At 44.1% G+C, this 25333-nt stretch overlaps 1 protein-coding gene across 2 annotated transcripts in view; it reads left to right on the top strand.

The window, feature by feature from the left end:
* The window catches only part of LOC138246342 (circularly permutated Ras protein 1-like), a 214958-nt gene that overhangs the window by 142874 nt on the left and 46751 nt on the right, over positions 1 to 25333 (top strand). For both annotated transcript variants that reach the window (XM_069200855.1, XM_069200856.1), the window contains exons 10-12: positions 14329 to 14418; positions 17017 to 17168; positions 17780 to 17861. In XM_069200855.1, coding sequence (XP_069056956.1) covers positions 14329 to 14418; positions 17017 to 17168; positions 17780 to 17861 — 324 coding nt within the window. The remainder of the gene's footprint in view (positions 1 to 14328; positions 14419 to 17016; positions 17169 to 17779; positions 17862 to 25333) is intronic.

Below are 25333 nucleotides of genomic sequence, written 5' to 3'. Positions count from 1 at the left end.
CAGGGGGTCATTCCGAGTCTGGCGGTCTTGAGACCGCCAGACTCGGGGTGGCTGCCGGACCGCCGCGGTAGTGGTGGTCTGATCTGCCCTATTCTGACCGAGGCTGAGCCGCCGCGGTCCAACCGCCGACACCACCAGGCTGCAATCAGCCTGCAGCCTAGTGGTCCCAGCGGTTGTAATCCGCCAGGGCAACGCTGCAAGCAGTGCTGTCCTCCGGATTACGAGTCCCCATCCGCCAGCCTTTCCATGGCGGTTTACTTTGCTGTGGAAAAGCTGGCAGGATGGGGGTGTCCAGGGCCACCTAGGGGCCCCTGCACTGCCCATGCACTTGGCATGGGCAGTACAGGGGCCCCCATTCACAGCCCTGTCACAAATTTTACTGCCCAAATTACCGGCAGTGAAATGCGCAATGGGTGCTGCTGCAACCGCTGCACTGCCACATTGGCGCCGGCTCGTTTCCGAGCTGGCGTCATAGTTAAGGCCCTCTTCACTGTAGGGCCGGCGGGCGGAAACACTGTTTCCACCCGCCGGCCCTGCAGTGAACTTGGAATAGGGCCGGCGGTGTCCTGGCGGCACTAGCGGTCAGGTGGTGGGTTGAGTTTGGCGGGCAGCCCGCCATATTCAGAATTACCACCCCAGTGTCTGATGGACATTTAGTTGACGGTTCAGTGTAAAGTTGTGTGACTGATGTAAATTGTTGCTTTTGCACATGATCTAGACTACTGATTGTGTATGGTGTAATCTTTGGTTGTGTTAATGGTCTTAACACCAGTGGCGGCTGCCACTGAACGGGGGTGGCGGGGTGGGGGGAGACGGGAATAAAAAAAGAAAATAATAAAAAACATTTCCCCGTACTACGGAGACGGATGTGTCCTCCGTCCTCTTCCCAGAAGCACACAGGCTTCCAGGCTCCCCTCCAATCACAACGCTGCTATCATCAGCCTGACAGCAGTTCAGTGATTGGTGTGAGCGCCCTTCTTCAGCGCTCACACAGGGAGTTGCACCCTGTGCACTTTCTCCTCCTGGCTGTTCAATACAGCCGGGTGGAGAAATGCAAAGTGTGCATTTCTGTTTGGCCGGCCAAACACGGCCAGGCAAACACACGTGCGCACTTATGTGCACCAACCACTCCTCCCTCCAGCCCCCTCCAGCTCCGCCCACTCTAACCTAGCTCACAGAAAGATAAAATGATAATAACGCTTTGTTATTATCATTTCATTTTTTCTTCCCTTCTGCTAAAAGCAGGGGGGTGACTCTCCGCCAGCTTAGCCTAGGAGCCGCCCCTGCTTAACACCCCTGTGGTTCTTCAATATGCACAAGCGTTTTGTCCAGTTCAATATTATCTGTATGTGGTATAAATATTCCAGTGTTTGCCTGGAGAAAACGTTGCTTATGTGACTGCTGTTAACATTGCCTGCATCACACTAACTGTGTGTTATGGATTATAAATAGGCATGTGACATGTGTACACTCTGGTGGTGCCTCATATGTAAACACTTTGTACCTGGTGTGAAAATTGCTATGTATTGGTGCAAACATTGTCTATCCTGTGTAAAGGCAGCCTGTTTTGTATCCTTTGGTTGTGTGTGTGCACTTGTATAGTGTAAACCATGTGTCAGAAGTATGTGGTACACTGCATTATTACCAACTGTGGAGGACGGCAATACAGCACTGGTTATAAGGCTGGAGCAGAATTAAGTGTTCAGGAATACTGTGAGATCACTGGCTGTAAGAAGGCTCTTTGCGCAAACCATAGAATAGCGCCACACATTAATTGTGTAGACATGCTAGCTCTCAGGAATGATGCAGGCGTCCTGGCTAACACGGTACAGAGGTGCTGGCTACAAGAAGCGGGTCATGAGTGTTAGCTATGCGTAATGGTGCAGGAATGCTTGTAACCATCAGTGGTGCAGGAGAGCTGTCTGTCAACCGCAAGCATTGGTTGTAAGGAGGGAGAAGGAGTGCTTTTCTGTAGGAAATGGTGATGGAGCACTTTTTTTTAGGTAACAAAGCGAGGAGCATTGGCTGTGGTGAATGGTGTAGGTGAGCTGACAGCATGGGATGGTGCAGGTATGCTCATGGTAAGTAGCGGTGCAGAGGCGTTGGCTGTTAGGAGTGGTGTAAGAGCACTGTCTGTGGGGCTTTACCCCCTGCACATGGAGGGGATACCATGTTCTGGTTTTATCAAGAGTAGCTCCATGACCTTCTAAAGGAATTCGACCTTTCTCTTATTTTATCTATATGGTCAGGTAACTCCTCGGTGACATGCAATTTTCTTAACATATAGGGTGAGCAGACTTTATCCCATCCTCCAAAATCACAACAAATTCCCAATTTAAGTTGACAGTACCTCATAATGTTGGAAGTTTCAGACCCAAAAAGGATTCAAATCAACTGTTTGTGCATTGGGGATAGTGCGCCTAGAGTTCAGGAGTTCTCCTGCAAACAGACTAAATTCTCCTAACTATCTCAGAGATATCATCCACTCTACAGCCAAGCTGATCACTTGTACAAGAAAAGTTGATAGAGGGTCGGACAGGCTTACACAACAATCAGGCAGTCGTTGTTTAGCTCATCTGACTGATCAGTGTGTTGGCTGTTTTCTTAGAAGCTTATGGGCCTGTTGTATGGCTAGGTGGGCTGTTTTTACTATTTACCCTGATATTACCACAAGCGTTGCCTGCAGCAAACACAAATGCTTGCAGTCTCAAATACCTTGCAAAACACATACAGCGTATCTTTACACTGTCTCATTTGCGAATGTAATCCACTTTTTTAGCTATCTGGTTCGCTAAATAGGGGGCCACAATTTTGGTGCCTAGGCCTATTTTTTGTCCCAGTCCAATTCTGGTTGACAGAATCACTCCTGTGTAAACTCCCTTAATTGTCAACAACTGGACTCCCACTCCTCTTATAAGATGGTCTGCCTCATGTATAATATCTTACACTGTGCCTCCTGGCTCTACCTCAATCAAATCTGGAGATAAACCCTAATAAGCAAGTCTGTATTCTCCAAGCACCTTACTTGAAACAGAATGGCTATCCTCAGATGGTTCCTTCTGATGAAATGCCCCCTGGGTATGTGCCTTACACATAGGCGAATACTTGACATATTCAATTCCTGTAGGTTTCTGGCCTCAAAAAGCACACTTTGCCATAACAGTCCCTGGTACTCAAAGTAAATACTTTGGGTGGATGTGCTCGTTATGAAAGAGCAGCATGCAGTCACTCACAGTGAAGTTAGCCAAAGGCTGAAGTGTGCCGACCCACTGCCATGTTACAATGGCTGGAAGAGAAATGTGAATGACACAGCAGACCAATGGATGAGGAGCACTGTCTGGAAGCCCCTGGAAGCAAGAATATCATTTATATTTAAGTTTAGGAAAATCAAAAAGTCTGGGCTATTGCCAGACCTGAAAATCAGTGCACCATAGTCCAATCATACTCTAGTTGCAGTAGACCTAAGACATTCTGTTGGTGATCTGGGTCTATATGTTTTATGACATAATTGAGGGCTGGCAGAATAGATGAGGTGGAAGGGCATCATCGAAGAGCTTTTAGTGTTTGAAATTGATGGTCACGCATAGGAGAGAGCATGGAGATAGTTGAGTCAGGCATGTAAGGGATCAAGTAGGGTTTGCACTGGCCGATTGGTAGACTGGGTTGAACAAATCAGAGTGTTTAGAGGTAGAGATGTGTGAGGGATAGAGGTCAGCAAGGTCCCCTCATTAAGATGTAAGGTGACAAAGGATCAGCAAGGGAGGGAAGGCTAGGATAAGAATATAGTGAAAAGAACAGGACATTTGAGTAAGGAAATAAATTGAGGGTGAAAGGTATGAGTGAGAGAGCCTTTTGGGGTAGATTGTGAAGAATGGCTGAGTTTAAAGAGTGAGAGATGAGACAGAGAGCGTTGTCAATAACATGCCTTTAGAGAGGTGTGAGAGTATATGCTGTGAACAGGGTCACTGAGGTAGACGAACGTGGCGATTAGGATTATATGATAATTGGATGGCAGTTGTATAGGGGAGTAGTATTGGGAATTAATGCAACATTCTGGTATTATTGGGGATAACCTAGGGTGTGTTCCTGTCAGAAAACTTTAATAGGTCTCTATAGCAAGTAGCATTTTTTCCCCACTGTGGGCTTGATTACAAGTGTGGTGGTCACTAGACCGCCGTGGCGGTCTGGACCGCCCCCAATGTGGCGGTCCGACTGCCACATAATAACCCTGGCGGTCGGGCTGCCAGGGAACCTCCAGCTCTGCCAGGATCCTAGATTCCGGCAGACAGGAGGTTGGTGGCAGTCCTAATCCGCCAGGGCAGGGCTGCAAGCAGGGCTGCCCTGGGGATTACGACCCCCTTCTCCGCCAGCGGTTTAATAGTGGTAGCACCGCTATGAAAATGCTGGTGGAGAACGCGTGCAGGGGGCCCAATTGCCAGCCCATCGCAATGTTCACTGTCTGCTTTGGGAGGGTGCTGGTGCACCCTGCAGGCTACAGCTTTGCCGCCGGCTCGATTACGAGCCGGAGCAATGCTGTAGCCTGTTTCTCGTTAGGCCAGCGAGCGGAAACTCAGGTTTCCACCTGCCGACCTAGCAGGAAACTCTTAATAACAGTGGCAGGGAGGTTGCTGCATATGCAGCTGCCACCATGTCGCGAGTTGGGTGACGGGCTTTCCCGTCGGCCAAACTCATAACAGGGCCCTGGGTCTTGATCACAGATTATACCCAAAATGGATTAACTGATAATTTATTGAGGGAGGTTATGAAAGTACAAGACACAAAATTACAACAAGTGGAAAAACCAAGTGACTCAGAGGGCACGGAATTTTGTTCAGAGGTGGAATATGATGCCCCAGTAGGTCTTATATGCATCTAGATGCAAAAGCAATAGGTATGTGATGCCTACCCAAGAACAACGTTAGGGTAACCCACAAGGGAGTTAGAGGGACCCCCAAGGGGAACCAAGACTCTATGGTAGTAGGTCTGTAAGTCTTACAGAAAAGAGGTGTTAGAGTGGCTCAGAGAGACAAAGAGAATTTAGGGTGATCCAGAGGGGACCAGGCCACTAGGATAGTGGGTCTATGAGTTTTATACAAGAGAGGCATTAAAGGGACTCGGAGAGGAGTTAGGGTGAAACTGATGGGGATCAACACTCCACAGCAGTAGGCCTGAGAGGCCTATTTAGAGTGGAGTTAGGTGGTCAATCAATCAAGGATTTATTAAGCGCGAAACATCACCCAAGAGGGTCTCAATACGCTGGAGTTGTTAACTTGAATACATTTTTATTATTAAATAAAAATGTTAATTATATTTAATCACTATTTTATGTTGCAAATTTTCAGGTTTTTTTTTTTACATTGTTTAAATTTTTTTTAATTAATTCAGTATTATTGTACAGTTTTTCAACATTATTTTGTGTACTATTCCATTATGTATTAATTAATTGTACATTTGTATACTATTATTTAATTTATACTTTAGAGTTTTTGCACATATTTTACAACATCTTTTAACATGTTTTATAGGTTCAACAATTCTTTTACAGTTTTATAAACATTTTTTTAAACAGTTGTAACATATTACTTTTCATCCCAATAGGGATATAGGCCCTCATTCTGACCTTGGCGGTCGGCGGAGAGGCGGCGGTCGGACCGCGAACAGACCGGCGGTCAGAAAAATGGCATTCTGACCGCAGCGGTCACCGCCGCGATCGACCGGCACTTCCCCACTCCGACCGCCACGGCGGTCATGACCGCCGGGCTGGAGTTTGCGCACTCCGGCCCGGCGGTCGTCCCAAGACCGCCAACGGTATCATGACCCTGCCTACCGCCGCGGTTTCTTGCGGTCGGGAACTGCCATGCGAACCATGGCGGTAAGCACTATCGGGGCCAGGGAATTCCTTCCCTGGCACTGATAGGGGTCTCCCACACCCCCCACTACCCACCCGAGTCCTCCCCCCACACCCTCCACCCCCCTGCCACCCCCCAGAGGTGGTACGAACCCCCTCCCCACCCCCACCCCGACATGCACATACATGCACCCCGACATGCACACACCCCCAACATGCACATATACACACCCCCTACACACACATACACAACGGGGACACATACCCGCACACATACATGCAGACATGCGCACCTGCCGAACAGCACACATTACCCATAGACACAGCAGCACCCCCCGCCCGCATACACGCACTCACACACCCCCTCTACACACTCACACGCACACCCCCATGCACGCCCACATCACACAACACCCCCCCTCCCCCTCCCCTCACGGACGGTCAACTTACCTTGTGCGTTGGTCCTCCGGGAGGCGACGGGAGCTATGGGGAGGTGACCGCCAACAGAACACCGCCAACAGAAGACCGCCACACAGATATGTGGGTCGTAATTCTGTGGGCGGTGTTCTGCTGGCGTGGCGGTGGAGGTTGAGCAGTCTCCACTTTTCCGCCGACCGCCAGTGTGGCTGCTTGCGGTTTCCCGGCGGAACGCTCCCAGCGGTCGGAATGCGCACAGCGGCATACCGCCGCGGTCGGCGGTCTTCACCGCGGCGGTAACTCGGCGGTCTCGCGAAAAGACCGCCAAGGTCAGAATGAGGGCCATAGTCTTTTTTATTTTCATTTAGTGGCCATTTTGTTTATCAGTACCTTCTATTTTATAGTTTATTTGTCTCATTTTTAATCTATAATCTGGGTTCCAGGTTTTTGGAAGGTGCTGCTGTTCTTCAGAACAGATAAGTTATTTTTAAAGGTTTTTTCAGGGTTTTGAGATTAGGAGGATACAGGGAGAGTTCTAGAGGCTAGATATAGGGCCTCATTACGAGTCTGGTGGTCCATGGACTGACAGACTTGCGGTGGCGCTCAGACCGCCGCCGAAAGGTGTGGTCCGACCACCCTATTATGACAGTGGGGGAGCCGCCACAGTCTGACCGCCAACACTGCCAGGTTACCACCAGCCGACAGCCTGGCGGTTCCCGGGGTCTCAATCCGCCAGGGCAGCGCTGCTAGCAAGAAGGGCTGCCCTGGGGATTAAGAGTCCCCTTTCCGTCAACCTTTGCCTGGCAGTAGCCCCCCCCATGCAAAGGCTGGCGGAAAGGGTGCCGGGGGGCCTGCTTTGCCCATGCATTTGGCCCTGTTGTGGTTTTCACTGCCCGAATTATGCCGTCGCACCCAACGCCCCGCCACTTGCCGCCGGCTCAATTATGAGCTGGTGTCAATGTTAAGGCCCTGTTCCCCAGTGGGCCGGTGGGCGGAAACGCTGTTGCCCAGTGGGCAACTCTTAATAGGTCTTCCGTGCAAATGAGTTTGGCGCGCGGCCTCCTAATTCATAATGAGGGCCATAGTGTTGTTTGTCGGGTTTTAGCATACTTAGTTGTGCTAATTGTAGTGTTCTTCACTAGTGTGTTGGTCTAGCTTTTTGTACCATTTTTAAGTTATGTATCAATATATTATGTTAGATTGTGTTATATTCATTGCTTTTTGATTTTTACGTGTAATGTAAATGTTATTTTTGATTTTACTGTTTTTGTGGGTAATATTCCATATTACTTTGCAGGTTTTCCTTTATGAATGTGCCCTATTGACATTTGAATGTGGCCCTTTTTTAAGGAAATGTGTTTTGGTTTCAAGTAAAGCAGTGTATTTTATTTTGATTTCCGTTTTTTGGTTCCCAGGAGTGTTTCTTTTTTAAAACTCTTGTTTGGGGGTTTTATGGTTCCTGGATTCTTTGGATTAAGTTGATGGACCTCTATTGGATTGGTTGCATTTGTGCATTTTTTTGGGGGGGGGTTGGCAATTATTTTTCCAGTTTTTGGTGGATTATACTTTTTGACTACATGGATTTGGAGGATGATCTGCAGCTACAGAACAGTAAGTAATATTTAATTTATTTGTTTTGGATAGGAAATATTATATTTTATCATTTATGTCAGTTTTCTGTGCTTGCTATTTGGTAATATACTTTTTATGTATTGTAATTATTTTTCACAACCGGTTGACTTTGTTGTTTGAGGTTTCTGGTTGGTGAGGTTTAGGTTTTTTTATATAAATAATATACAATTTATTTTATATTATCAGTCTTATTTAAAATTTGAGTTTTATTTAATTTTGACTGATGTAATAAGATAATATGTTTATTATTTATATTAAAAATGTTTTGTTGGCTAATTTTATTTTTTACTTTCTTTTATTTTTGTAGGTTAGTATTTGTTTTATAATAGTCTTTTGGCAAATCTACTTCTCTGTTGTTTATGAAGATCTTTATCTAATGTTAAGTTTTATTTAGGTTACTGATTGCCCATTCATAGTTGTTGGTAGATTGTTCTTTTCGTAGGCCTTTTATAAATTTATAGAGTGTAGGTTGAGTTTTTCCTAGAGCGTTTTGCAAAGCATTGTGTCATCCTTCCTTTGCATCATTTGTTTTGGTTTTTAGTACGAAGGTGCTGTCATAGACAATCCACCACAGTATTTGGAATTTGGGTTGGTGTCTATGTAGAGAGTCTGCCACCCCAAGTGTCTTTAAAATAATTAATTAGGCGGTTTAGTTTGTGTTAGTTTTATTGGTGGAAAAAACGTTTCAATTCGTAAACTGTTGTGGTTAGCTTCCTCTGTGACAGGGACTTACACTAGTGGTATTATTTTTTTTATTTCAAAGGCAAATTGACTGTTTTAGTGAATTCCACACTTAAGGCCTTATTACGAGTCTGGCGGTCTACAGACCGCCAGACTCACAGTGGCAGTATGATGGCCGTGGTTGTGGAGGTCTGACCGCCGGCCTACCTCCGTCCCTGCCAGGATCTCCGATCCCAACGGCGATGCAGGTTGTTATCAGCCAGGCGGCCTTGAAGCAGTGCCACCCTGTCAATTACAACATTGTTCTCCGCCAGCCTTTTCATGGCGGTTCAACAGCCATGAAAAAGCTGGCGGAGAACAAGTGCACTGGGCCACAGGGTGTGGGGACCTGCCCAGCACCCTCGAAATGCGCACTATCTGCTGTGCAGACAGTGCGCATTTTGTGGGTGCTGGTGCCCACTGCGTGCTCTAAAATGAGCAGCCGACAACGCTGCCACACCTTTCCAACTGGCCTGATGGGCAGGAACTAGCCCAGTGGGGAAGTCATAATAGGGGCGGTGGGGAGACCCCCACCTCAAGGGTGGTCTCCTCTGGCCCATAGTGCAGATTGTTGGAGATGTATCAATGTGCTTTGATTGAAATGGTAGTGACAGCCTTGTATGGCTGTGTATGGGTAAACGCTTGAAATCATTTGAGTCATGGCTTGTTCAAATACTATTATTTTTTGTGGGTAGTAGTTATTTTTTATGTTTCATGTGGTTTAACATTTTGTAGTAAGTGCTACTTTGTTTATTTGGTAGTAGCGCATGTATAAAAGAGATATTTGAGTTGTGATATTCACCATGTATAGTGTATATCTGAGTGAATGGCATTTTTTGAAGATCCATCATCCAGGTGTGACAGTGGCTTAGTTTTACTTAGTTATTTGCTGGATAACATATTAGGACCCGTTTATCATTGTTTAGGTTGTCACATAACAGGAAGAGTTCCTCATTATGTGTGTTTGTTTGTGTTCAAGTATTTCAATATCTTGGTATTTTTTAGGCGCAGGAGGTGTATCATTGGTTGCTTTGTTAGTTCGTGTATTTTGGTGGTTTAAGGTGGGTATAGCTGGTAGTTGGTCTGTAATGTGTTCGAGGACTTTAGGAAGTCTATCTTTAAAGATCTTTGTTGTGGGACCTTTGTTTGTCTCTGGAGCTATCATGTGCCTATGGGCCATATGTACTAACACATTTTCCCATAGACATAGAATGGGTAAAACCGTTTGATACATCTGGCCCTATATTCTTACTTGTAATACCTCACTGTCTTCTATGTCTGTCAAATTTGTGGTGTGGTTGCATTCCCTTACATTAATAACAATATCTTTTGTAGTGTCCCAAAGCATACATTAGTGTAATATTTAGCAGATTTCCAATTTACAGTTTCCATCAATGTACTTTCTTGGGTGTAGGTGTAACCCATGTGACATAACAATTGCTTCTCTTTCTGTGATGTGCTATATCTTGCTCTTTCTGATATTATGTCTGAAAAAGAATGTAAATGTAGGCAGAATTACAATTTTAAAATGTTTTAATAAGCTTGTTAACTACATATAAAACTATGCAACTCAATTTCCTATTTATTTATACTTACAAGTATGTTCTTTTTAGATGTTTTACGCTTTCTTTGCAGATTTTTCGTTGGGGATGTTGTAATGTGGAGCAGGTGGTTTCTTTTCTGTTGTAGAAAAAAACCATCAGTTTTACCTCTTAAATGTTTATTTGATGGTTGCTAGTAGGGGTTCAGGTTTTTAGGTTTTATTTTGTTCTATTTTAGGGTGAGTTTCTGTTTTATTATAATTTACATATTCTTACTGTTTTTCATGGGTTTGTGGAGTTTTGTGACTGATGCTGTTTTCGGTAGCATAATACTTTCTCTATTTAATTTCTTTTAGTAAGTACATGTAAAGAGAGAAGTAGTGGAGTGTTTTATTAATTATTTTTTATTTAACATTTTTGGTTTAAATAAAAGTTTTACTTACTTTTGAAGGTAGTTGTAAATATATATATATATATATATATATTATTATTATATATATATATATATATATATATATATATATATATATATATATATATATATCCTCCAACACTCCCTTAAAATATCAGGAGAACCAGGACACCTCCAAAATGAAAATATTTCTTGAATTAATTTATTCCAGCATAGACATGTCTTGCTGGAATAAATTAATTCAAGAAATATTTTCATTTTGGAGGTGTCCTGGTTCTCCTGATATTTTAAGGGAGTGTTGGAGGATTTATTAGGGCCTCTCGGAGCCCATCCAGGACCGCTGTATGGAGCTCCTGTATTCCGGGACTTGTGTATGAAATGTATATATATACATATATATATATGTACTTCTGTTTATAGATTCTGGTCAGAGAATACAGCAGAGTTTTCTCTTATTGCAGCTTTTGTCGTTTTGGAGTATTAAGTTGATAACATGTGTGTACCTTTTATATTGTTGGTTTAATTGTTTGTGTATTGGTTACGTTTGTTTATAGTTTTATTTTATTGGTTTTAATTTTTTTCAGTTATGTCCTTCAATAGAGAACATCAATTTTAAAATGTTTTATATGTAGTTAGATACTATATATATATATATATATGTATATATACATATATATATATATAACCTGTGAACAAGGTGAATGTTTGCCGAAACGCATCAGGTGTCTCCACTTTTTCCTACACACCATGTCGGATTTAAAGTCTTTTACTGAGTAACTTTCACGTGCGCATTTTTCGATCAATTGGAATTGGAAAGTTGTTGTTTGAGGTGTTTGGGTTTTTACATGCATACGCGCACCACTGGTATCAGGCCCAGGGCTTGTGAGCACATTGTAGAATTAATATATTTATTAATATTTAAATTATTTTATAAATGTTTGTAGGCATTGTATTTGTTTACTGATGTTAATATGTCTTGAGTTATTTTTTTATTTGGGGTGATATATAATTATTTGGTATGTAATTTATTTGATTGTTAAAAAGTGTATAAGTTGTTTAATGTTTATTTTAATGTTTTGTTTAACTTAAAAAGTATTATTTTTATGTTTAATAACAATAATATAATTATTTTGGAAATATTATTGCAGTTGATATTGCTTGATGTGATATTTTTGGCTATTTATATGTTTATTTAAAGGTAACAATATTTTTGTCACCAGTATGTTTGTTTTCAGTATTAGTAAAAAACTATTTTTTTAACAGCAATATTTTTGTTCTCGATAGTGGCGGCTTCATTAGTTATGTGTAGGAAGGCTATATTTTTGTTATTGATATTTAATTCCCGTTATTTTTCCTATCGATAGTCTGTGTATTGCGATTGTGTCACTAGACCTGAGGAAGAAATGGAATTTATAATGGTTGCCTTGATGCAATACATTCTTTCATCAAATGCTTTGAATTTCATTGTAGACCAAATAAAACCCCCTTGATTCTCTGCCAGCTTTAATTTTGACATTTCCTCCTTTTTGCACAAGAGGGGTGAGTGGGATCCTTTCACTTTCCATTGCGGTGCTCTCCCCAAACTGCACATCAGAAGGCAGTGGATTCCTGAAAACAAGAGACTCCAGGGTACATAATAGTGTTCAGCTGAGGATATTGTGAAACACAAGAGACCAGGGTGGACTGGCCTGTAGGGCAATCAGGCAGTCTGACTTATCAGTGTCTGGGGCGTTTTTAATCGGTCTGTGGGCCTGCTTTACAGACAGCTGGGCTGGTTTTTACTGTTAATTCCCCTGATATTTCTACAAACGTACCTGCAGCAAACACAAATCAATGCAGTCTTTCATACCTTGCAAACCACCTATACAGCATGTCTACAAATTCAAAACTGGCCTGATTTGCAAATGTAGGCCACATTTTTAGCTATCAGGTTCGCTAATGGGGGCCACTTTTATTTGGTGGCTGGGCTTATTTTGTGTCCCCGTCCTGCTATGGAAGAGACCCGAACTGTGCATACCAGGAAGCCCAGTACTCACCACTTATGCAGATCAGGAGACACTAAACCCCTAGCGTTGTGCAAAGCATGAACACTGGGCCTTCTACTGCTGAGTCAGGTAACAATAAATATCTCTTATTTCAGCTCTAAGATACCCTGGGGATAACATGTGATTTACAAATATATATGTTATGTTATGTTATATGTTATGTTGTGTTATCACTGACCACCGCACAAGATTCTGGGGAGGTCACTGAGTATTACCAGAGACACTGGATCCCTAACTGTGCTTAACAAGAGACAGACACAACAGGAAGTTCTGTTCCCCCAACCCTATATCACTCGTTTCTCCTGTGCAGAACAGGATATGTAGTGGATCCCTTAACTGTGCATAACTGGAGACACAAGACCGTCTACCTACACCTGTCAGGATACATCCCCCCAACTATACACAGCAGAAGACTCACATCCAACCCTATAACCATTGGCCCATAGCCGTGCATTGTGCCCAGCAAAGGACACACGACCCCCTAGAAACACCCCTGCTTAACCACACAGAGCAGTAGAGTGTCTGCACCCAAACCAAAACACTTGACCCATAATTGTGCAAAGCAGGATATAGTGGGTGTCGTAAATGTCCACAATAGGAGACAAACCCCTTTACAACGCATTGTAGGAAACAATGTCCCACCTAAAGCTGTATCACTGAATCCTAAGGGGCTTAGTCACAATCCCCGTGGCGCAGGGCAGTGCAGCAATACAGTATGGTGCAAGGATTCCTTCATCGCAGACAAGATTGTTTTTGTGCAGGAAGGGACACCGCCCTGCACGAAAACAATCCATGGAGGCTTTTTCCTCTTGCTATGTGTCCCGTGGCACCCCCCTCCCCCAAGCAGCCTCTGCAAATCCTCTTACACAGAAAGGATAATAAACTCTGTGTATTATCCTTTCCGTGTAAAAGGGGTGGGACATTGGGGGTAACGAGCTGAAGGGAATGCTCTGTGCACTCCCCTCAGAGTGCATATGTGTTTGGCCAGCTGTCTCGGGCCAGCCAAACACACATGCGCTGTAGGCTCTCTGCAGCCCAGCAACACGGTTGCTGGGCTGCAGAGAGCCTGCATAGGCTCCCAGTCTGCCTGGGAGCGCCCTGGCTGGGTGCTCCCAGACAATCCTGACTCTGCTTTGAGCAGCGTCAAGATTGGCGCAGGGCAGGCTTTGACCCTGTGCCTTAGGAGCGACTGGAGAGGAGCAGTGTGCGGCGCAGGAGCAGAGGTAAGTTGTTTTTTTACATTATTATTTGATTATTTTTTTCCCGTGCCCCCTGCCCCGCCCAGCCCCAGCCAGACGAGACGCTTCTGGATATTTTCTCCTTGTTGCGCCTCCCCTGCAGACAAAAGATTTTGATGCATTTCCAGGTTTACAGATTCTTGTAAATTTGGGAATGTGTCAAAACCCATGGGTGTTGCGTGGGAAAACCAACCGCAACACCCATGGAATGCCTCCCTGATGCAGTGTAAGGCAATGCAGCAGCGTGTGCAGCATTGCCTTACACCTTATCTACAAGGCCATGAAAAGCCACGCAAAGTGGCTATGCATGGCCTTGCAGATATGGGCATGCACTATGTGCCGCCGGTGTGTCACAAAAAGTGACGCACCAGCAGCACAAGGGGCTTGTAAATAAGCCCCTAACTATGCAAAGCAGCAAATGTTGGTTCCACAGCAGAAATCACAGTACCATAACTGTGCTGTCCTTCCTTTGCAGGAGGTGAAATCCGGCCTCTTGAGATGTCTGGCTTTTCTCAAGCAGAGATATCCTTCGACCAGAGTGGCTCTAGTCACCTTCAGTGACCAGGTATGAGCAAATGGAGTATGCCACAGAATGGGACAACCCCTCGGCAACAGGAGCTTCTAGGGAGAAATTGGGTAACCCTTCTGGGACGCAGAGCACTCACTATGGAATGGGATGACCACCATTGGTTGTGAAGCACTCTGTGAAATAAGGTGACCTTTCTAAGATGGGTGCAGAGTGGTTTCTGATTTGGCACAGGAAAACACAGTGGGGTTAATTTGTCTGAGGCAGGGGTGCGCATGGTGGGCTGTGGTCCCTTCAGGACTTTCCCTCTGTGACAAGGGCACACAGGTGGTGGTGAGAGGTGCCCCTTTGAGTGTAAAGCACACAGAAGGGAGCGGGCCGCTCCTTCTCAGACAGGAGCACACAGGGTGGGATGGGCTGACCCATCTGACAGGACCGAGGCGTACACAGTGCAGTGGGGAGGTCCCTCTTGAAATCAAAGCTCATAACATGGGACTGCCTGTCGTGAAGAAGGTTCACCCTGTGGCTGTGATGACACTATGTTATGTTATGTCATTTGATACTTATAAAGCACACCAATCACCCTCAAAGTGGCATCTCAGTGCTACTATCCACAATGCAATACCATAAATCTTGACCAAAGAAAGGGTCAGGTAATACCTGAGAGAAAAGCCAGCTCTTAAGATGCTTCCTAAAGATTGTTTCATTTTCAGCTTGTTTCTGTCACTGGGAGAAGAGCACACAGTGTGGGTTGGTTTTGGAGCCGTCCCTTGTCCCACGTTCTCTCAACCAACAGGTATGCACTGTGTGTAGTACTGTTGAACCCTCTGAGCCAAAAGCATTGAGGTTCGGGACGGTCCTTTTAAGATGGGAGTACACAAGGTAGGATGGTGGTGTAGAGGTTGCTCCTCCAAGACAGTTGCACCCAAGTTGGGTGGCACTACTGAGAAAGAAGCACACAGGCCTTCTTCTTTGAGACTTGAACAAATGCTGGGTGGTACCTGTGAAACAGAACCACACATTCCTTGTGTTACCTCTGAGACAGAACATGTGTGTCGAGTGTTGCCTCTGAAAAGCACACAGGTCTTGTGTCACCTCTGAGACAGACCACGGATGTTGGGTGGTGCGTCTGAGAAGGACAAAGGCATTGTGTCACCTCTGTGTCACCTCTAAGACAGAAGCACACAGGCATTGTGTCACCTCTAAGACAGAAGCACACAGGCATTGTGTCACCTCTGAGACTGGACACCCAGGGTGGGTGGCACCTCTGAGACTGAAACACACAGGTCAGTGTCACTTCTGAGACAGAACTACACAGGGTGGGTGTTGTCTCTGATACAGAACCATGCAGGCTCAGTGGTGTCTCTGAAACAGAAGCACAGAGGCTGAGTTTTGCCTCTGAAACAGAAGCAGAAGAGCAGGGTGGTGCCCCAAGACAGGAGGGCATAGGGTATGAGGAGACCCTCTGAGGAAAGTGTGCACAAGACAGGATAGGGTGTAACTAACCTCTTTCAGACTAGAGTGCACTCTGCGGTGCCTCAGATTTCAGCCTTGAGCATGTGCCTGGTAGGCTTCCAGATCTGAAAGGGGTGCACCTTGCCTTGGACAGCAGCCCACGAGCACCTACTAAATATACTTTTCCGAACCTCTCTAGAATCCTGCTAAAAAAAGGAATAAAAAGCTATCAGCATCTGCTTTAAACCATCTCCTACCAGGTTAAAGAGAGGGTTCCATACTCTGGACACAACCCTGGTCGCATGGAGTGAACCAAAACTTATCTGCCCATTTACCCCAAACCCTAGCCCTAAGGCCTTGGAGTCAGAGCTCTCGTTCTCATTGTATGCTTCACCAACTTGAGATGCAATTCTTGTGTAGTACTTGATGTCTAGCACATACTTAATTTCGGATGGGAGTGTCACCTCTTAAAGCTCAACCTGCATTTCTTGTTCTAGTTTTTTGACAAGTAAAACCTCCTGAAAATATTATGGAATATGGCTGCGGCCTTCTTGTGATAGCAAGTGCCCTCTCATGACCTATCCTCACTCAAGTCTGCCTTGGGCAGGATGCTATGTTGTACCAATCTCTGCCTCAAGTGCATGACATAGGGGGCCTAGGGTGGCTATGACAGATGGGGTGCTACTGTGACTAGCAAGCTCTGACTAAATCCAGAGGGAAGAGATGTGGCCTAGTGGTTGGAGTTGATGACCTTGGTTTAATTTCCAGCCCTGGTGCTAGGCTCAGCATTGTGTGTTTTTAAGGCAAACACTTAATATCCCTGTGCCCACAAAAATGTAATCTGTGAAATATTTTTGTATAATCCCTACTTGATATGCACAATCTAAGATCTTCACCAACCCACCCCCCTCCAGTGCTCAGTTGCTTCCTCGCTAGTTTGGGGATTTATAAATACCAATACAAACCTACATACAGAGGGCTGAGCCTGCTGCTTTCAAGGAGTATAAGAATGCTATTCAAGGTCTAAATCCACAGTAGCTTAAAAGTGAAAGGATGTTTTTTTTTACATGGGTTAGATGGATTTAGATAGGGGAGAATGAATTTATAAGAGTGTTTGGTGCTGGTTTAATGATGTGCACCAGTGTCTACTCCCTGTTCCTGTACTCTCATGTGATCCTGCAGGTGCTGTTATATGGGGATGGGATGCAGGAGCCACAAAAACTCCAGGATTGTGAGCTACTGGACCAGGACTACCTGCGGTCTCAGGGTCAACAGCAGCCACTACCACATCGTCTCACCGATAGCTTGGAGTACCTGGAGGCAACTGTCCAAAGGTAGGAGTCTGCAGTACCTGGGATCAGATAGTTCATCTGGGACCGGCTATCTTAAGGTGAGGAAAAAGCTGACTTATGCACCTGGAGACACCCATTATAATGTAGAGGTGTGCATCACCTGGAGCCAGATATGGGACTTGGAGGCAACCATCTTAAGATAGGGAGTAGTAGCCTGGACGTTTTGGAAATAGCCTGGAGTCAGACATCGTAGGGTAGGAAAGAGCAGCATGAAGCATCTTAAGAAGTCAACAGCACCTGAGTCAACCATCTTTAGGTAGGGAAGAGCTGCATGGAGTTGAGGAGAGGGCCATCCTAAGTATATCTACAACGCATGGGGTCATTCTTCCTAAGGCAAGAGTCTACAGAACCTGGGTGAGGCAGCACGTTTTCAGTTCTTCTATAGATACTAAGATACCCTCAAATAATTAAACATACATACACACGGATGAACACACAGATATGCAGGCACAAATTGCTCTGATGCACACGTGCCAGTTTGGACATTTGGTTATTTCCCATGAGTAGTAACTCTGTTTTCATTTCAGCAGAATTTTACTTAGGAGCTTCTTTGTCTCCCAAACATGAATCTAATATTTTTTTTCCTTTTTCAGATTAGAAGAAACAGGAGCCACAGCATTGGGACCTGCTGCACTTGTTTCCATAGCAATAGCATCTCTAAAGCCAGGATCCAAGGCAAGTGAGCAAAAAGAGGAGAGGAGAGGAGCAGAGGTCCAGAAATACAGTCAAGCCTAAAATGCACATAGGCAAAAGCTTTTTAGCGAGATTGGATCTATGTGGTAATGAATGATTCAAAAATACATTTATAAGGAAATGATTATGAACAACCTCTTATGAACAAAAATATGTTTTACATTGCACTGGAAATTATGAAGAATGCAATATAAAGAATACTGTAATGAATAAAATACCTGACTTCAACCCGAGACTTACTCTATCCACTTCAAACCCTACTTGACAACACACTGCCATAGCCCTCCCACAAAACAAAGTTCTAACTCTAATGCTAAACCGAACCATAAAGCCAGCCTTTAACATAATCCAAGCTCAATCTTTATACCAACACACTGAAAGTAAGTAAACCCACTCCTAATTTAATCCTCTACCCTAAATTACCCTTATAGTTTCACATAAGCATAATTTATACCCCAATCATAATCCCTCAAACAATCCTAAAACCAGCCCTAAGCCTAGAATACAATTAACAAAGATATAATGGAATTTCCTTAGTATCAGTAAAAATAAAAAATGATCATTTTCAATTTTCTCCATCTTAAGTTTTCTTAGTTTTTTTTTACTTTTCTTCATTGTACTTTGATTGTATCCCCGTAATGGTTTCTTAATTTTTCACATAAAGTCGAGAAGAGTGAGGACAGAATGGGCACTATCCAGTATCATTAACCAACAATGGATGGCATACCACAGACTGAGTTACATTACAGTAAATGATCCATACATGTTATTATTGTCATTTTCAACGGTACTCGTGTGATTGCCCCTAAAGGATAACAGTCTGGCTTGGCCCTACTGCGATTCAGTTCCCAAATAGGAAGGGTGAAGTTTCCCTCCTTGCCTTCCCTATGTGCTCCAGTTCGACTCATATGTGTTTCAAAACAAAATGAAAATATTAAACAACGACAGAGTATACATACCGCCAACATGAAGGTCTGCCCAACTTAAACGTGAGCGGACCTCTTGCTTGGCCAAGGTGGAGACCACTGTATCAGCCAGCTGGGTGGTCATTTATAAATTAGGTCGGTCAGGTCCTTCACCGGGGCAGCGAAAGTGTTTACTCTGTTGCCCTTGCAGAACAATGGCCTGACAGCTAAAATATAAATAAGGCCCTGAGGTAAGTATTATTCACTTACTTGCCTATCCTTGAACAATCATGTGACTTTGTGCACTTAGTACTATCAGTAATATTCTTACAATACTTGCATTAGGATATTTTCATGATTCTCCACAGGATGCTTCTATTTTCTTGATGTACTTCTACTTTTCAGAAAACACAGTTATCTTTCTTTGCTGGTGCAATCATTTCCATTCTGTCACATTAACAAATATCTTTAGTGATTTTACTAATTTTCTTACTGATTTTCTGCTAGTCTTTCTTCTTTTTAATTGATACCTGTTCTATGGGCTCATGGGCCTGCCGATTAACCACTGAAACACTGCTTTGTGGTGAATGTTTTCTGAGCCCCTTGCACTCAGGGAACCTTTATTAATATAAATCAGGATGTTGTCACTCATATTTAGGATCCTGCCAGTCCAGTCAGATCTTTGATGACATTTTGACCATCTCAGCGGCTAATTAACTGCCAAAATGTAGCCTTTCATATCTATGCAGCCCAATGTTACATCCTGAATGTCATATATCAATATTTGTCATCTAACATAATTTAGTGGTTTCCCGCATTTAGATCTAATTTTGGGGACCAGCTTGATGAGGTCAGTGATGAGGTCATCAACGGTGGGTGAGAGATGCCCCTCTATCTTGATGGCCTTCTTTGGGATTTACATGCCTATACACAGTCGTATGCCACTTAGCTGATTTGGTTTGGTTGTCACCACCACAAGTAAGAACTATGTTGTGGGCACTGCCACCTTTTCAGTTATGTCAGTTTCCTCAAATTTCTGTAACTCTGCTTCGATCAGGCGGTGGAGGTAGATAGGTATCCTCTGGTGTATAAGAGCCATTGGTAATATTGTGCAATCTATGTGCAGCTTCACTGGTGGTGCATTTAAGCAGTTAAATCCTTAGAAAAGGTGATTGAAATCAAGGAATAGTCGTTCAGCTCCACTGGAACAGAGACTGCTAGCAAACTGTATGTGTTTGAGTCCTTCTGCTATGGTGCAACTAAGTAGCATGACTGTCCCTGTTTTGACAACAAAGATTTTGCTTGGTCTTGTGACATGGTTTGCTTGATTATGATGCAAAGTGTCTCAGCTAGCGGCAGAACGTTTAGCCTTCCATGCAAGTAGATCTTAATGGTTGTGGGTGCAGACTTAGAGTGTGGTTTGAGATAGTTAAATGGATCCTGATTTATAGCATTCACCAACACTTCAGTATTGACCAGGGCCATGATATTCAATCTTTGGACTTTTATTTTTCAGTTGGGTTGCTGTCTTTTCTTGAATCATCAATGAATAATACTACGAACACCTCATCACCATTATCGTCATCTTCCAGGTCAATGTCTGGGTGTGTCGGTTAGGGTTGAGGCCTATTCTCATCATTACTGACAACTGGCACCACGCATAGGGTATGTGTAGGGTTGTGTTGTGTGTGAGCTTCTAGGTCTCTGTCCCCCTCTACACACACTTGCAAAGCGGCCTAATCGGCCGAGGTGCAAACATGTTGTGCCCTAGTCTGGGCATTCAGGCACTTTGGGACGTGTCCCCTACCCCACCTGAGGACCACATCTGGGTAACCTGCTAGTGATTGCCTCACCTGTTTCTACTTTAACAGGTTTTCGTTCTTCCATTTCATCCTTGACGTAGATCCTAGAGAATGCAGATTTCCTTTGCTCTACCCAGACATTTGAGAGATCATGGGAGCTGGCTAGTGATAGGAGGGCATCTCAAGCTATTCCTGGATGGTGAAGCATGCTTCAGCATAGGACTGCAGATTTGCATCCTTATTGGAGTTGTCCTTGGTATAGGTACTCAGCACAACAGACATAAAGCATGAGGAGAAGACTACACCATCAAAATTCTTTGTCACTGCCACAGGGATGACACCTTCCTTAGCAGCAATTCCGTCATAGTCTCTGAAGCTAGTGGCACTTGCCAGTCAGGTGGACTGCAGGGGTGTTGGAGACATTGTGAAGGACTTTCCTCAGCTGTTCAAAGGTTTGGGTCTCTCAATACCGAACTGACAGAACTGCACATTGAGAAGTGTGGAAACCCACTGCGCACCGACATTGGAGAATCAAGTTCCATGTGAGATACACAGTGAAGGCTGAGCTGAGGAAGCTGAAGACCTCAATGTGATTGAAAAAGTGGGGGGATGGGCTCTCCCTTGATGTTCCTCATGGTAGTGACATAAAAACTGAACAACCAGGGGTTGTGCAAATCTGCATCAACATGCACCTGCCTTGTAAGGCAATTAAAAAAGAGAGGCATATCACGCCAATCAATGATGATTTACTACATGATGAAATGGGGCCCAGAGGTTTCAATGTTGGATCTGAATGCCAGATACCACTAAATACCACTGAGTGAGGCCAGCTCGAAAATCACTACATTCTCCATGAATATCGGGCTGACAAGTTACAAGAGACTGAGTTTTGAGATCTCCTTTGGGTGTTAGGTATTCCAAACTTTCATCAGGAAGACACTATCTGGACTTCCTGGAGTGCTAAATGCGAGTGATGACATACTCATATGCCAAAACTGTACATAAACACAATACACAGCTCGGGGCAATGCTAAAAAGGCTAACTGAGGAGATACTCACTCTACACCAACAAAAGTGCCACACCACTCATCGACAGGGTGGAATTCGATGGCTATGTCTCTCAGGTGATGGTGTGAATGTAGATCCTCAGAAGGCTAAGGATATTCGGGAGATTAAAGCACTATCCACCATGATTTCTGAGAATGGCCACATATTGTGGGCACTCTGCTGGAGCCACTACAATCTCTCACAAAGAAAAGGGTACCTTGATAGTCGGGAGATGCCCAGGAGGTGGTGTTCCAGGAGGTAAAAGCAGCATTACTTAGTTGCACTTCAAAGACATGTTTTGATCCTTAGAAGTCCACACACCTGGTGATCAATGGCAGACCAGTAGGACTAGGTGCTGTACTGCTACAAAAAGTGAGTGAAGATACTTGGAGTCATATAGTATTTGGCAGCTGTGCCTTAACTGAGACAAAGCAACATTAGTCACAAATTGAATGAGAGGCACTGGCCATCAGATGGGTTGCCAGCATTTTCACCTGCACATAAATGAGCAGGACTTTAAAGTGATTACAGATCATAAACCACTAGTTTCACTGTTTATGAGGATGTCCTATCTGGCTTTCCCATTATTGAAAGTGGGTTATGCAGTTGCAGAAGTACCATTTCACAATTCAGTACTTTCACAATTCAGTACCAGTCGGACTGCAACAACCCAGCAGATTTATTTTCCAAGGTCAGGAGTAGCAGGTCCAACTGACGATGCAGAAGAACACATTAATTTTATTGTGGAAGCACTATCCTGATAGGAAATTGCACCTGCATCCCTGGAAGAAGAGTGCCTCCAATTCTCCTGGATGGCTGCCAATGCATGGACTCTGTTCTTTGGTCAGATGAATGGACAAGATGTAGCCAGCAGACAGGACATGCAGGCACTGTGGATGTCCCACCATAATCTAAGAGTCACGAATGATGGGTTACTGATGAGGGGATCTCACATTGTTCTTCCTAAGGTCCTCCAGTGCCAGGTCAATCACCTGCCACGTTTGGGACATCCTGACACCATAACAACCAAAGCCTGACTGAGGGAGAAGCTCTGATAGCCTGACATGGACCAACAGGTGGAGCAGGTGATCAGAGCATGCCTCAGGTGCCAGGCCACTGGAAGTCTGGCCACTGAAGAACTCTATTCAGAACCACAAACGTAAGTGTCAGTGTCTGTGTATTAGCTGATGGAAACCATCTCCTGGTATGATAGGCACCTAATCACAATTCCCTGCTGCTAAAACAGTTGAATCAACGGCATTTGAGAAATTGCATCTCAAACTGGAGATGATGTCCCCAACCAGCTGATGGCCCCACATTTCAGAGTTGGGAATATCTACCAAAACATCATGACCTAGTACTGCAGGGCAACAGGGAGGTAGAACACTTAATGCACTCCCTTATTAAGACTATGTGAATTGGGGTGGAGGAAATGTTGAATGTAGAGGCTGTGACCTGTCAGTTACTATGAGTGTATCTCCAACCCCTAGACTGAACAATCAGATTCACCACAGTGGTTCTGATGTGTGGGAAACACTTTGCCCACAGATCCCTCATGGGTCCCTAACCCATACGATGCATCTGATACTCAGTAAAGAAGGATGAACAACAGTGGTCAGGCCAGTCACAAGTAGCAAGCCAAGGATTTGACCCTGGAGTTGGGAGGCTGGGCCTTGAACAAGGACATGACTCCGGGGAATATGTTTCCCACTCTGAGCCCCAACTGTGGAAAATTGTCACCTTAAAGGGGACAATAGGCAGAGCAAACAGGGGTGACTAACTAGTGACCCACAACACATCAGGGTTCAAGAAGATATCAAACCTGGATCCCCCAGACAAGAGGAAGTCAAGATGGGCAAGGGCCATGATGACCTAGATGTGTCAGAGAGGGATGTTCCTGGCAACCTAAACAACCCTGAGCAGCAGAACTGGAGTCAGTGACAGTGACCAAGGGATGTGAGAGGCCAAGATGTAAACCCAAGTCCTACCGACATCCAGGAGACTCCCTCCCAAGCTGTACAAGGAAGGAATCAGTACAATCTTCGACCGAATCCACCACCATCCTTTAGGTTACAGGACTGTGCCTGGTAATGGGATTGGCCACATTTGTCCAAGACATCTTATTTTGTTTGTTTGAAAAGGTCGTTTGTTTAAAGGGAAGGTTAATAAGGAAAGTAGTATACAGGACCATAGCTGTGTGGCTTGACTATGTCAGGCACATGCTGACATGCACTTTGGTGACCAGGTGTGGTGCCAGAGCCAATAAGTGTGACTGATTGGTGCACAGGAGGTGTGACCCAGCCCCAGTATATGGTGTGGTTCCTGTGCACCACTTCTCCTTACGGCAGCTCTGTGCACCAACACATCACAGGATCGTCCTCTTAACCAATGGGGTGCTTGTGGAGCAGCTACCAAAAAAAACAGTTGGACACCGCTTAGAGGCCCTATGCTGCCTGACCTTGTGCGCTCAGTTAGACTTTATAGCCTGACTCTGTGCCTGGTGTCAGGACGTGGGAATGTGTGATGGCATGTGTGCTAGGTTAAGGGAGGCACACTACAATACCTAAGAGCGGAATGTGAGCTTTCTGATTAAGCTCCTAGGTAAACTCACAACATGCACCCTTGAGTCCTGGTGTTATGTAAAGTCAGTAAAAGTGAAGAGAAATCCGCAAAACTTGAAAATGAATAAAATAAATATTAAACTAAAATGAACGTATGGCTGAAATTCAAAGCACTTGTATATAACCAGAATAATGTTACACAAAAACAGTGGCTGTGACTGTACCTGTCTTTAGAGGTTCTTATAGAGGCACTTTGGTAAAAAAAAAAAATTGTTAGGGATGGTGACACACACAAACAACAGACATACACATACAAACACACACACAGCCATTATTGTGCTCCAGCCCACCACGCTAGCCGCTTTTGTGGGTCTCAGGGCATCAGGGCACTAAAGTGACGTAGGACCCATCTCTGATGCATGAGTGCCCAAGTTGAAAATACAAACAATGTCCTGTGACACAATTAGAGGATGCTCCACTGTGTATAAGTATATATATATATATATATATATATATATATATATATATATATATAAATATATATATATATATATATACTTAAAAACAGAGGTTACAGGGACGTTATAGTTAGGCGCACATTTTAAACGTACAACATCTTAAACATTTGCCAGTTAGAGTTCTCAAGTAACTGTAACTCATGCCTTAAGGTAACTATAACTTGTGCCATCACCATGCACAGTTTTTTCATCAAACATTTTACTGCAAAAATTACATTGATATTATCAATGATGTTATCAAAGATGTCATGAGTGACATAATTTGTGAGTAATTAGCAGTGCATGGCGAGGGTGCGAGTTATAATTACCTTAAAACACGAGTTATAGTTACTTGACATAACTCTAACTACAACTGGTGAGTTTCTAACATTTTGTACATTTAAAATGTGAGCCTAACTATAACGTCCTTGTAACCTTTGTTTTCTTAAATGAATTTCTATGTTTCTTTAAAATTCTATTTGCTAACTATAACGTCCTTGTAACCTTTGTTTTTTTCAGTGACTTTCTAAGGTTTTTTTCATTTTCATTAGTGCGTGAGTGTCTGGTTCTGTGAGTGGGTGAGTAAGTGTCTGAGTAGGTGTGTGAGTGGGAGAAATTGATTGAAAGGGAGACAGAAAGTGA

The sequence above is a fragment of the Pleurodeles waltl genome, chromosome 7 (genome assembly GCF_031143425.1).
Source record: "Pleurodeles waltl isolate 20211129_DDA chromosome 7, aPleWal1.hap1.20221129, whole genome shotgun sequence".
In the NCBI taxonomy this organism is placed as follows: domain Eukaryota; kingdom Metazoa; phylum Chordata; class Amphibia; order Caudata; family Salamandridae; genus Pleurodeles; species Pleurodeles waltl.
Note: the sequence above shows the minus strand (reverse complement) of the source record. Positions and strands in the feature narration are given on the sequence as shown.